At 44.3% G+C, this 14,672-nt stretch overlaps 1 protein-coding gene across 1 annotated transcript in view; it reads left to right on the top strand.

Annotated features, from left to right (window-relative positions):
• Nucleotides 1–14,403, top strand: part of LOC118025622 (receptor-type tyrosine-protein phosphatase O) — a 48,474-nt gene extending 34,071 nt beyond the window's left edge. The window contains exons 11-14 of the mRNA XM_035028153.1: nucleotides 4,526–4,680; nucleotides 5,948–6,083; nucleotides 12,713–12,833; nucleotides 13,859–14,403. Coding sequence (XP_034884044.1) covers nucleotides 4,526–4,680; nucleotides 5,948–6,083; nucleotides 12,713–12,817 — 396 coding nt within the window. The 3' untranslated portion in view covers nucleotides 12,818–12,833; nucleotides 13,859–14,403. The remainder of the gene's footprint in view (nucleotides 1–4,525; nucleotides 4,681–5,947; nucleotides 6,084–12,712; nucleotides 12,834–13,858) is intronic.
• Nucleotides 14,404–14,672: the final 269 nt, after the last annotated feature.

Genomic DNA, 14,672 nt, shown 5'->3' with positions numbered 1-14,672 from the left:
CTGAGGAGAGAAGTTCTCAGTACTTACACTAAATTCCATGTGCGAATAATTAGGATATATAAGACACACTTAAACTTTAAACACTTAGACCATAACTTAGTAGTTTGGGTTTGGTTTTGTTTGGCTTTTTTCCTTATTTTTGTTCTGGTTTGGTTTTTACTATGTCAAAGCTACTTCAGGCCTTTTTAACCATGGTTCCATACCTCTTTTAAAATGCTATTGATTTCTGAATATTAGCATGTCCAGGAAAAGTCTCCTTTTCCCGGACCTGCTACCTCTCTGATGATTAACCTTTGAGCTTATGCTGAATGTTTATGTGCTGCTTAGGGGCCGACAACAACCAGTCACCCTGTTGCCTTCTTCACACATGGTAGTCCCAGAAGAGGGGAGGGCATTTTTACTAGTAGTCACTTGAACATGCTCTCTGTTGAGGACAACATTGAATAGGAACATTCTCATTGCAATGTTCTCTGCTTAGAAATAGCACTTCCTAAACGTATACGTCAGGGGATGGTAGACTGGGCTGTGGACCGATGGACCACTGCTTGTTTTGTAAAGCCTGTGAGCCAAGAATGAGTTTTAATTTTTAAGTGGGTGGAAAAAAAAAAAGAAAAATAATATTTCTCACAAAATATGGAAATCATATGAAATTCACATTTCAGTGTCCACAAATACCATTTTATTGAGACAGAGCCACACACACATTTGCTTACATGTCACCGATGAGCATTTTTGTGCTACATCAAGCTCTAGTAGTTGCAACAGAGACCCTATGACCCATAACACCTAAAATATTTACTGTCTGCCCTTCACAGAAAACATCTGCTGACCCTTAATGTGGACAATGGAAACAAAGATTGTCCGTATCAATACAGCAGAAGTACTCATTAATTCGTCATTTATTGATATTTGCAAGTTTAATCACTTCTTAATCACTGGTAGTTAACAAAACGGTTTTTGCTACAGGGGAATTTAGGCAAATCCTTAGCAGACTGTTGCTTTGCGCTGTTCCATACTTTTGAAATGGCCATGTCTGCCTGTTCCCTAAACACTTCCCCCTCAGAGTTTCAATTCAAAGGTCACCTCCTTTGTTAAGCTTTTTTCCCTAGTCTCCAGACAGCTTTATTCCTTCCCCCTCTGCTCTAGTCTCATCTAGATTATTCTATCACAGGACACCAGAGATGCTTATAACTGTCTCTCTTCATGTCCTCTTCCCCCAGCGTGCTGTGAGTTGGGAAGCACGTACCCTGTTGTAATAAGCTTTGTAATCGCAACCCTTTGCCATTTATAAAATCTTTGTGGGATGAATAAATGAGTGAATGAATGAACGATTTCAAAAATAATAAAACACTTGGAAATCTCACAGACGTTCCTCAGGGAAAATATTTGACAGCCCGAATGCCGTTTGAATCCAGCTTTGTTTCTTGGCTGTTTCAGCCGGAAAGCCAGTGTAAACTGCTGGGTAAACGTAGAACAAATAATTCCCTGAGTTTGCATTCAGGAGAAAAGAGACTGCGGAGCACAAAATAGGGTCTGTTCCACGCCTGTTTCCTTGACAGAGAAGAGTCACATAGAGCAGTGTCTGGTCAGTCCTATGCTTCTCGTCCTTGGTCTTAAATGCTGACCTATCTTTCTTTCTTTCTTTTTTTAAAGATTTATTTATTTATTTGAGAGAGCGAGAATGAGAGAGAGAGAGAGAGAGAGAGAGAGCACATGAGTGGGGGAGGGTCAGAGGGAGAAGCAGACCCCCCCCGCTGAGCAGGGAGCCGGATGCGGGACTCGATCCCGGGACTCCAGGATCATGACCTGAGCCGAAGGCAGTCGCTTAACCAACTGAGCCACCCAGGCGCCCGTGACCTATCTTTCAATGATAATCGTGTCAAGGGCTCGAAACACTGAAATAAAACATTGAATAATAGTATGTTCTGGTAAGATGCCTATTCAGTAGTCACAAGCATTCGGTCCTAGAGTGCCCCCTTTTGGCCATAAACCAAATCTAAGTTTTATGCTTCCTGGATGAAGGTTGTATTGCGAAAGAATATTGTGCTGTGCTCATGCGCATGTTTTTCTATTTGTTTCAATTTTTGCTCACACTCTTCTTTATTCCTTCCATATTGATATATGGGAGCTTTCAGAGTACAACCAGATAAAAGTACATGAATGAGGACATCGGGGTAAGAGAAATTTTGAAATGGCTAAGATGAACAAGGATGGTTTTCTCATTTAATAAGAAAGGAGGAAAATGACCATAACACATAATTTGCCGCCTTCCAGGGCTTGAAAACTTGGCCTGAACTGCGTAGGAACTGGAGACTGAAACCAGCAAAAATATGTTTGTTCCCATCGACGCGTGCCTTGCTATTCAGCTGACAGGGATCACCCTGATAGAGACTAATGACAATTTAAGTGTTTCCCAGTTTTGAACCACTTTGCATATTTTAGCTGGATACATTTTCAGATCAATTATATATATGTATATATATCTATACACACATATGTATTGCCTACCATGTACAAGTCTTTGAGCAAAGCCTGTAATCAGCCTTGGAAAAGAGTTAACATTTTTTGTGAGCTTTTCTGGGCAACCAAAGTTATCTAGTGATTGAGTATGCTTAAATCCTCATGGTGCTGAGTAATGGAATCATTCTGCACAATTTATTATGCTTGGGTTACTTCCTTGCCGTACCTCCTGAAAACAGCAGTGAGAATCGCCAGCATCTTTGCAGACTTTTGCACCCATGCTCCATGTGTCTAAGAAAGAGCCCTTGAAGGCAGTGAGGGAGGCACTGCATGTGGCTGGGAGTGGATAGCCTTGAGTGCCTAGGGGACAGGGGGTCCAGTCGAAGTGCTGATTTACTTATGTTTACACAGATCTTATTATGTATCTTATCACGTATTTACGTATATGCTTTGTTTATGCATTTACTTATATTTATACAAATTTTACTCCACCCAAGGCCACTGACTCTTTGGAATTCATTTCTCTTCAATACCTGAACCTGGCTTTAGTTTCATAACCAGGCCAAATTCTTCGAAATTATGATACAGTATTCCATTCACCGAGCGCATTCTAGGCTCTTAGCAAGTTTGAGGGAAGGGGATGAATTAGATCTTTGTGAGGCCTGGATTTGGACTATTTCTGATAGTTGATAATAAGAACAGAATAAATCTTTATGCTTACAAATTAGTAGAGACTAAAAAGAGTGAGTCTTGGGGCGCCTGGGTGGTGCAGTTGGTTAAGCATCCGACTCTTGGTTTTGGCTCAGGTCATGACCTCAGGGCCGTGAGATCGAGCCCCGCATGGGGCTCTGTGCTCAGTGTGGCATCTGCTTGAGACTCTCCTTCTCCCTGCCCCTCTCCCTTACATTCTCTCAAATAAATAAATCTTAAAAAGAAAGAAAGAAAGAAAGAAAGAAGAAAGAAAAAAAGAGTGAATCTTGAAGGCCCACACCCTAACTGATAATTCTCAGTTCAGAGGGGACAAGAACACATTTGACATATGCGTCAATATGAATGAGATAAATATACAAAACATACCGACCCACGGGGATTCCCAGAACCAACCATAAGCCTGCACTGAGCTGGGAGAGAGTGGTGGTAATTAGGTAGTAGTGATGACCATATCTACCAGGTCCCATCCTTCACAGACATGAGCACACTGAATCCTCACAACCACCCTTGTGATGGGTTATTTTATCCTATAACATCTAAAAGGGCTCATTTTAAGCATGAGAAAACATGTTCAGCAAGTCTGTCTTGGGTCAGAGCACAAGACAGGGATTGTCATATTGGTGACTTTTTGAAAGTACAGTCTTGGGTCAAATCTCTAAGGGAACAAGGGAATCAGGATAGGCCAGGGCAGGGAAGGAGCTACACGCAGCTGTGGGTTCCGCTGAATTCTGGCCTCGGCTGGGTCCCACGGAGATGGCCGGGGCAGTGAATGGCACTGTGCTGTTAGCTGTGCCCCCTGACGTAAGGGGGCAGGCATTTGTACCCCAGGATCCGTCATTCCTTAGCTACGCACTGCCCTCATCAGGAGAACACATCCCCTCGGGCACGCTCCAGAAAGGCAGGCAGTTCCCTCTCTGGAGGACAGCTATGAGGAGGACACAGCCACATGCTGTTAGCAGCCGCTGGAAAGGGGGTGCATCAGCCTGGCAAAGGGGACCCGGGGGCAGGCAGGAACCAACAGCACCTTCCATGGGATTCCTGGACCAACGCTGATGTAACTGCCAAGTGGCCGAGCCAGGAGGCACACCCTGATCGGCTTGAGCTCTTATCTCTACAAAGGCATAGATTCGCCCATTTATCCTACTCTTCGAAGTTTTACACAATTAGTATTTTTTTTTTCAGGGCCTGCTTTGGGCCAGACACCATCCTCAGAGCTGGGAAAGGAAGGGGACTGGCCAGGGGGGAACGTGGCTTGAACGTCTGAAGCCATTAACCTGTGAGCTGCCGTGGAGGCCTAGGCCATCGGGCCGGCGCACTGAGACATTCATGCTTGTGTTGGCTTTTTCCCCTAAAGGCTGATGAGATGCAGGATGTGATGCATTTCAACTACACGGCGTGGCCTGATCACGGGGTGCCCACGGCAAATGCTGCGGAGAGCATCCTGCAGTTTGTACACGTGGTTCGACAGCAAGCTACCAAGAGCAAAGGCCCCATGATCGTGCACTGCAGGTAACCTCATCAGCCTTATCTTCTGTTAGGGTCCCACGGGCTCTGTTTTCCAAGCAAAGAGCCCACCGTTCCATATACCCCGTCACACTGAATTTGCCATTATGTAAACTATGCCTTTTTTTAAAATTTACAATTGATATCTTACCTGATACATGATTTACTTATATTATGGCTTTTCTTATCTCCCATAGCCTATGAGGTAGATGTTATTATTCTCATTTTCAGATGAAAAACAAACTGAGAAGAGGGGAGGTAAAGGGATTCACACAAACTCAGGCAGCTAGCATGGGGAGGGATTAGGGCTCAAATCCTTGCCTTTAGGTGCTGTGGGATAGTACCCTAGCCTCTCAGTGATTCTGAGTGGCTTATAACATGGCCAAATACAAAGTCAGATTAAAAATAGCTCATCACAGCCCTGAATAATATAAATATTATTGCCCGCCTGCAAATGGCTGCAGCCCCAGAGCTAGAACTAGTGTGTGGCCTCTCGAGCCGACTTTCCAGCAGGGGGTGTGCACCGAACTCTGAGGCTACACAGAAAACTGGATTTGTTTTCTGTGTATCCGCTGAGAGCAGGAAGCGACTCTCCAGCCGGCTCCCTCTGGAATCCTTACCTTCCTCAGGAAGCAGGGTGCCCTGTGGCTGGACCGGGGTGGGGCTAAGGCTGTGCACCCGTGCACCTCTTTGAGGGAGGCAGCAGGGTGAGTCAGAAACGTGACACTGAAAGACTCAGTCGGTTAAGCGACTGCCTTCGGCTCAGGTCATGATCCTGGAGTCCCGGGATCGAGTCCCGCATCGGGCTCCCTGCTCGGCGGGGAGTCTGCTTCTCCCTCTGACCCTCCCCCCTCTCATGTGCTCTCTCTCTCTCTCTCTCACTCTCTCAAATAAATGAATAAATAGGGCGCCTGGGTGGCTCAGTCGGTTAAGCGACTGCCTTCGGCTCAGGTCATGATCCTGGAGTCCCGGGATCGAACCCGCATCGGGCTCCCTGCTCAGCGGGGAGTCTGCTTCTCCCTCTGCCTCTGGCCCTCCCCACTTGTGTTCTCACTCTCAAATAAATAAATAAATAAAATCTTTAAAAACGAAAAAAAAAAAAATACCAACCGCAATCATGTACTTCAAAATCAGGAAAATATTGTCAGGAGTATTTCTTCTTTTTTTCTGAGTGGTGCTACCTGTAGTTTGGGGGGTTTTCTAGCGGCCCATGTGTTTGCAACCGTGTAAAAGGACTGTCTGAGGAATATGCTGTCCAAACACTCTTTTGCAGTGCTGGAGTCGGCCGGACGGGAACATTCGTTGCCCTGGACAGGCTCTTGCAGCACATTCGGGATCATGAGTTTGTCGACATCTTAGGGCTGGTGTCCGAGATGCGATCCTACCGGATGTCTATGGTGCAGACAGAGGTAGGAACGGACTCAAAACGCATTTTCAAATGTGCCCTGGACTGAGAAACTTCCCATGATTCAGTCTCATGTTTCAAAACAGGTGTCTCAGTTTTTATTTTTCTGCCTCTGCTCTTCCCAGTTTCTCAGTGTGCATGTTCAAACTGCTTCAAGGTATTAAAAAAAATAGATCTTAGCCTCTAGAAATCCATTCAGTGTATAGCACTTGCACGTGGTTTCATATGTCCTTTAGTAACCCAGAGCACATGGATGTATCTATATTATCTATAATAGAATAAAACCTCTTTGGGGCGCCTGGGTGGCTCAGTTGGTTGGGCGACTGCTTTCGGCTCAGGTCATGATCCTGGAGTCCCTGGATCGAGTCCCGCATCGGGCTCCCTGCTCGGCGGGGAGTCTGCTTCTCCCTCTGATCCTCCCCCTCTGATGCTCTCTGTCTCCCATTCTCTCTCTCAGATAAATAAATAAAAAATCTTAAAAAAAAAAAAAAAAAAAAAGAATACTCGCTCGAGGGCGCCTGGGTGGCTCAGTTGGTTAAGCGACTGCCTTCGGCTCAGGTCATGATCCTGGAGTCCCGGGATCGAGTCCCGCATCGGGCTCCCTGCTCGGCAGGGAGCCTGCTTCTCCCTCTGGCCCTCCCCCCTCTCATGTGCTCTCATTCTCTCAGTCTCAAATAAATAAATAAAATCTTTAAAAAAAAAAAAAAAACATAAAATTGTTAAAAAAAAAAAAAAGAATAAAACCTCTTTGAACAGACTGAGAGTTCAGTGAAGGTGACAGCCAATCTGGGTAAATGCCACCAAGTGGAGGCTGTGGAACTGATGTGATTTAATTTATATTTGAAATGCTAGATTTGATTCAATAAGTTTGGCATTAGTTCGTCCTCCATGTGACTCTCTGTCCCAATGCACTTTGGATGATGATCAGGGGTTGGATTTATGCTTTCTGCCCCCCTTATGATTTTAAGGATTTCCAGCTCCCATCCAAGCAGTGCTGCCAGTGCCCTTGATCTAAAGGAATGGAATTATCACTGTAACAACACGGGAGCATCCCCAGAAATATCCACCAGTGTTACGTGCTCCCTCTCCCTCCTCTCCCACCGAGTCCTCTCCTGCCTGGAAGCCTCAGAATGCACTCCTGCCGGAGTGGTTAGCCCTGGGCTGCTTGCTGCCCACACACAGCATCACACCGCCTCTGAGCAGCCGCGGGCGGGCACCTGGGTGAGCCCCTAAACCTACGCACAATAGCTGGCTCATAATCCTCGTCACCATGCCCTCCTGCGACTTCTCAGCTGCGAGCGTACAGTAATCCTTTTTGCTCAAGGAGTGTGTGTGGGAGGAACGCTTGCAGAGTAGAAAACAACCTAGGCTGACCTCTTACTCAATTTCCAGGAGATTAAACGCTGCCTTCGTCTTCCCCATGCTTTTCCTACTAAGCGCCACTAGGTGTCAGCATAACTCAAAGAGCCTGCAGTATTGGCTGCTATCTGTTTGCGCTTCTGGTTCCCCCTCCCCCGCCCCTTTACTTTTCTCTCCTGCTTCCCCACTCCCCTCTGACCAAGGCTCCACACAGCCAGCCCAAGGGATCTATTTCTGCGCTCCAGCAAGATCATACCACTTTGGAAAGAGTGACCCATTCACATGCAGGTGTCCCATTGATGATGTGTTTGTCTGCTCACTTCCTGGAGCCCACTCACATCCCAGCCCTACTGCCTTGGAATTACGCCGGTGGGGACGTTAACATGACCTCATTAGCCTAAGCTCAAAATGTTCTGCTTTCCCAGAGAAGCCCACTACCTAGTGATTAAACAGTGCTTTATGAATCAGTCCATATTTTTGATCTTCACTGCCGTAAACTGACATCCTAATATGTGGTTAAAACTCCCCATTATGTCTATCAATCCCCAGCCTTCAAAGGGCCTCTCCTTATTTTAATTATTTTGGATGTGATGAATTGTCTGCCCCACTGACTTAATGTATGCCTCTTATAACTTTACAGACTTTGATTATAGCCTGGTTGCCTTTGGCTTTCCCAATTACAGAATCCTAATGCCTTTTTTAAAAAACTACCTACACGGGGCGCCTGGGTGGCTCAGTCTGTTGAGCGTCTGCCTTCTGCTCAGGTCGTGGTCCCAGGGTCCTGGGATCGAGCCCTGAGTGGGGCTCCTTGCTCAGCGGGAGCCTGCTTCTCCTTCTCCCACTCCCCCTACTTGTGCTCTCTCTCTCTGTCAAATGGATGAATACAATCTTAAAAAAAAAAAAAAAAAAAAAACTACCTACACATGGCAGACCCTCCGTCCAGTTTTCAACACCATTATCTCTCCTCAAGTGTGGTAATCACACCAAACTACAGCAGCCACCGTGTGCCTCTCAGAAGAGCTGAGGAAGTGTTTTGTGTTCTCCCTAACTTTCCGGTCCCAAATTTTGGTTGTTTGGCTTCTTTGTTTATGGCAGCATTTTTAAGTTGCCATCTCCAGGGAAACAGTCTTTTTAAAGTACAATATCCCTTCCCTGAACTCTGGTGGGAAAACTCAAAGTCAGCAAAAGAGGCGGAGGTCACCACAGGTTACTGATTTTTTTCCAACCGTTCCAGCTTCACTCTTGAGTTCCCTCGGGATTCTGCAGTGGAGGCTCTCTAGCTCGAGTTATTTATTTATGTCTGTTTTGTTAGTTATGTCTGGAACATCTTGTCCGTTTACCTTCGTATTTTCCTGGTTCCTGTGCTTTTCATGGTTCAACCTGGATTCTGAATGTTAGGGTTTTCCTAACATCCTCCTCGAGCCCAATCATAATACCCCAGTCCTGCTGCCTTTGACCTTACTGATGTTAACAAGTAAGGAGTGGAATAAACAAATTATTTTCTTCAGCTTTTTCATCCCACAGTACTCCTTTGACACTAACGATTTTCAAGAGGCCAGAGTGATTCTCCAGCTGATTTCCGATTCTCTATATAAACCACCTGTGTGCTGTGGACCAGGTCCCCTCCCATGGCCGGTTTTCTAATTTTCCTACCTCCTCGATTCTACCCCCCGTCATCTCAATTCTACCACCCTGCCCCAATCTAGAAATAGCAAGACTAACTGATTAAAACAGCCTGTCCTGAGATGCACATTTCAGGTCACAGCAACGCACTGCATGGGCTGCATTTTGACATGTTCTCTTCCCTTTTCTCAACTGACTGGCACATGGTATGAACCTCTCCACAGGAGCAGCAAGGGGTAGTTAGAGAGTCCGGGTCCGCAGGCCAGACGCTGTGAGTCGGCCTGGATCACTTATGGCCTCTGTACACTTTGAAACCATACAGCGCTCTATATGGGTGGCATTCACCTCTTCTGGGCTCTCTTCTATTTCTATCAAATGTTTTGTTTAGTTTTCCTCTAATAGGCTTTCCCTGGAGGTCAGTTAGGGCTTTGCTTTGAGCAGCCCTCATCCTGATCAGCAGCTTAGACTTCTCAGGGGCTCTCAAGGATATGTCTGTAAATAGTCTCTCATTTACTTTTCCTGTGGTTCAGCTACTTTTTTTTCTTTGTGACACAAAGTTTGGCCACCGAGTCGTTCTGAACTGAAAAACAAGGCACTCTCTGGCCTGAACCGAGCTCGGTGCTTGATAACACCAGAAACAATGGAGTGATGTGTGATAATGAGAAGAGGTAGTCAGCTACGGATGTGATACTATCACAAAATAAGGGAATATATTTTCTTCAAAGCTTGTTGAAAAATACAGATTAGGCTGAGGTATCAACCTTTAAGTATTAACCTAACCTTTATAAAGTTGTCATACAAAAGACCCCTTAAATCCTTTGACTATAATGACTGGATTTTGTGTCAAGGTTATTTCTAATGGTATTACAGAGAAGCTCTAGGAAATAAAGAAAAAAGGTGAAAGATCATGAAGTTACTTGGATTTCATGGCACCAAGACAGCTTCCTCAATATTTTGATGTATTTCATCTCCATCTTCATTCAAGTATAACTTTTATACTATTATGCTTACATGCTATATGTACATATGCTAACTTTACACTGTAATTTTCCACTTAACAGTTTGCTATACATATCATCCCAAATTGTCCAAAACTCTATAAATCTCATTTTAAAGACACTAATATTTCAGTATAGATCTGCTGTGCCTTATTTAAACCATTCTCCTTTTTATAGAACATTAAATTGGATCCTTTTCCACTTGTTTACTATCTGTGTACACAAGGTCATTTACTAGCACCTTAGTAATAACACCTCCACCCAAGATAGATAAAAATGACAGCTTTAACAAACTCCTCTTCGAGCGTTACCATTTTCCTTTAGCTTTGCTCATATCATGGATGAAACACAATTGTTTCAACTTACATTTTTTATTATGTCACTGTCTTTTGCGTCTGTTTTAATATTTCCTCAGTTTACTTCAGAAAACCTTTCATAAGCACAAACTGAGGGCTAAGCATGAGGAATAAAAAGATATAGTCCCTGCCTTCCGGGAATATTTGGTCTAATTGCCGATATATTTTATTGGCCAGTTTAAGTGTGTGTGTTACTGACTGGAGGAATTTTAAACAAAAATAAAGGTATCGAGATGCATTCGTTAGGTTACTCCTTCCTGCCCGTGGATGCCCACCGAGTAAGCGTCATTAAAGTCTCCCTTCCCACCGCCGTTATATCTAAGTCAGTCTCCCAAGAGCCTGAACAGGAGCGGAAGCTCTTCATTGGAGGTTTGAGCTTTGAAACAACTGATGAGAGTCTGAGGAGCCATTTTGAGCAATGAGAAATGAGCTCACGGGCTGTGTGGTCATGAGAGATCCAAACACCAAGCGCTCCAGAGGCTCTGGGTTTGTCACATATGCCCCTGTGGAGGAGTGGATGCAGCCATGAATGCAAGGCCACACAAAGTGGATGGAAGAGTTGTGCAACCAAAGAGGACTGTCTCAAGAGAAGATTCTCAAAGACCTGGTGCCCACTTAATTGTGAAAAAGATTTTTGTTGGTGGCATTAAAGAAGACTCCGAAGAACATCATCTAAGAGATTACTTCGAACAGTATGGGAAAATTGAAGCGGTTGAAATCGTGACTGACCGAGACAGCGGCAAAAAGAGAGGCTTTGCTTTTGTAACATTTGATGACCGTGATTCTGTAGACAAGAGTGTCATTCAAAAATCCCGTACCATGAATGTCCACATCTGTGAAGTAAGGAAAGCCCTAGCTAAGCAAGAGAGGGCTGGAAACTTTGGTGGTGGTTGTGGAGGTGGGTTTGGTGGGAATGACAACTTTGGTCACGAGGAAACCGGTGAGGCGGCTTTGGTGGTGGTGGTGGATATGGTGGTGGTGAGGATGGCTATCATGGATTGATAATGATGGAAGCAGTTTTGGAGGAGGCAGAAGCTATCATGATTTGGACACCTACAACAATCAATCTTCAAATTTTGGACCCATGAAAGGAGGAAATTTTGGAGGCTGATGCTCTGGCCCCTTGGTGGTGGAGGCCAAGTACTTCACCAAACCCCTCAGGTGGCTGTGGCGGTTCCAGCAGCAGTGGTAGCTACGGCAGCAGCAGAAGCGATGGTTTTCATGACTGCCAGGAAACAAGGCTTAGCAGGAGCGGAGAGCCAGAGACGTGACAGGGAAGCTACAGGTTACAACAGAGTTGTTACCTCAGCCAAGCACAGTGGTGGCAGGGCTGAGCTGCTACAAAGAAGACACGTTTTAGACAATACTCACATGCATGGGCAAAAAACTCGAGGACTGGATTTGTGACTAATTGTATAACAGGGTATTTTAGTTTCTGTTCTGTGGAAAGTGTAAAGCATCCCAACAAGGGGTTTTAATGTAGACTTTTTTTCTTTTTTTGTACCCATGCTGTTGATTTCTAAAGGTAATAGTCTGATCTTGATACTGAATAAATTTTTTTAAGTGGTATCAACATTTTGTCATAATTTTAGAAAATAATTTTCCCTCCCATTTTCCAATTTACCCTTTATTTTATTCATTTTACTTTGTTTTAAAAACGGTAGTTTGAAATTTTCATTTGTGATTACATTGCTTTGAAGTTTAGAAAGTCCTTCCTAAAAGTAATCAGAGAAAAACTAACCTGTATTTCCCCCCTTCCCCATTTTATGGCTTAATTTGTTAAACTTCCCAGAATTCATTTTGGTGTATTATGAGATGATACACTATTTTTTTTTTTCAAAATAGGCCCATGATTTATTGATTGGATAGTCATTGCCTTTAGCGTTACATTGTGATGACCTAAGCTCTATTATTTTTTTTTTAAGATTTTATTTATTTATTCATGAGAGACAGAGAGAGAGAGAGAGAGAGAGGCAGAGGGAGAAGCAGGCTCCCAAGGAGCAGGGAGCCCAATGTGGGACTCGATCCCAGGACCCTGGGATCATGACCTGAGCCGAAGGCAGACGCTTAACCATCTGAGCCACCCAGGCGCCCCTAAGCTCTATTATTAATCAAAATATTTTTACAGTCGATTCTCTTGGATTTTCTAGTTATAAAATTATCTCATAAATAATGGATATTGTTTCCTTTTACATCAGATCATAGTATCTAATCCTTCCGTACTATGAAAATACTAACTCTTTGCATGTGTTTGCACAATACCTTGCTCTGAACCCTGCTTTGGTCTTTTGCTCCAGGAGCAGTACATTTTTATCCATCAGTGTGTGCAACTGATGTGGATGAAGAAGAAGCAGCAGTTCTGCATCAGCGATGTCATCTATGAAAATGTTAGCAAGTCCTAGTTCAGAATCCAGAGCAGTAAGTAGACGAGGCCATCGTGGGCACTCTGTCTTCGAACCATGGAAGGGGACGTGATGGGATACAACAGAAGGCAGCAGTCACCAGTTGTATTGATTCTGACCCCCCAAATGTGGTTATAGGGAGACAGTAATACCATACAGATCTTAGAGCTTCAGTGCACCTTGGTTAGGGGATGACAGGCAGGAGCTTCGGCAACTCATTATGATTTGACCTTCCTTCCCTGCATCCGGAACTTTCAATTGTTCTGATACTGGATCTGTGCCTGAGATATCAGGATGCCACCCTCCCGCTCTGTTTATCTCAATATTTTGTGCAAATATTTTATGGATTACAAGGGTCATACAAGGGGTTACAAAGGAGATATGAGCTGGAGTACACATCCCAAAGAAGAGAAACAATATTAACACTAGTCTCGGGATGGTGAAGTCAAGGAATGCCTTGCTTCCGTCCCTTATGTGAACACTTACTTGAGAGCTTCCTGAAAACATTAGTAACATATTCAATGCCTTGTGCTCAACTTTGACCAGGAGATCTGATTTTGGAGGTGTTATACTCTTAGCTGAAGTAACAATATGCCAATTCAAGTCAGTAAACAGTGTGAAATGTATCTGAGTACAGTGAGGTGGGGGGACCATACGCAGGGTTGGGAGAGGACAGGGGTACATTGTAGGATTCAAATGGAAGGATAAATAGCATATGGATAAGTGGATAGCAGGATAGGATTAGTATTCTACCTTTATATCTATTAAAACATAGAAAGCCCAAGGAGGCAGGAAGGGTAAAGACTAAGAAAAAAATTTGCCAAAAAGGGAAAGATATTTAGATCCACAAAAGGGACTTAAAGGGAAAAAGATGCACAGATAAGCCTGTGTCCACATGGGCTATGGGGTTGAGTGTGAAGAGAGCAAGTAGTGGAATCGGGAGGAAGATGCTCTACTTCTAGCCCCCGACCTGTCAGTGTGTGCCTTGTCCCTGCCAAGCTGCTTACTGTCTCCCTCTCTCTCTCTCTCTTTCATCCACAGGACAGGACATGCCTCCCTTGCTTCCAGAGTTTTTTAGGGGCCCTGCTGGCCATTTTGCTAAGAAGGGCCCCTGCTTTGTAGTCTGTGGCCAAGGAGATAATCTATCTCACCGAAGCACTGGGAAGACTTAGCCTTAAAGAGCCTACAGTGTCTTTTGGACTCCTTTACTTCTGGACATTTAATAACGGACCAAATTCAACTGAACACCACAAAGGTCCAGACGCTCTGCAAAGGGCAGGAAGCACAGCACTTCCGAAGAGTTTCCTTGGCCCTTGGCTGGTTGGGCTGAGTTTTTTGTTGTTGTTGTTTTTAAGTGCAATAATTTTTGTATGTGTGATTTTATCAGGAAGTTGAATTGTTTTTACCCACACGACCGACCAAGCCCGTAGCCCAAGAGGGAACAGGAATGGTTAGTATCAAATTATACCTCATTGTTAAAAAGTGGCCTGGTCACACATGAGGAAATGTTAATTCCACTTCAAGGAAATTGAACCAGCGATATCTGTCCTCCAACATTAAGCTGCTGGATCAGGAGTGGGGTGGGCGGAGGGGGTGGGGGGAAGAGAGAAGGGTTCTACCCACAGATCAACTGCATATGTTTTCCAAATATGAAAAGCTGTAATCCAGCTGCAAAGTAGAGTAGAAAAAATATTTAAGTCTTATTGTTCTAGTTCTTGATGGTTTTCTTCCTTATTAACAGTTAAGTGTTGTTTTTTCCTGGGCCCTCTTGAACTAATGTCACTGTCCAGATTCTTTTTTCACCAAACCAGATCTGGTTCGGAACAGTTTGAAGAAGGACTCTTAAGACTCCCTT

Source organism: Mirounga leonina, unplaced genomic scaffold (genome assembly GCF_011800145.1).
Source record: "Mirounga leonina isolate KUSES-001 unplaced genomic scaffold, KU_Mleo_1.0 Mir_201, whole genome shotgun sequence".
Taxonomy (NCBI): domain Eukaryota; kingdom Metazoa; phylum Chordata; class Mammalia; order Carnivora; family Phocidae; genus Mirounga; species Mirounga leonina.
The sequence above is the reverse complement of the archived record's forward strand: the minus strand, read 5'-3'. Positions and strand labels throughout refer to the sequence as shown.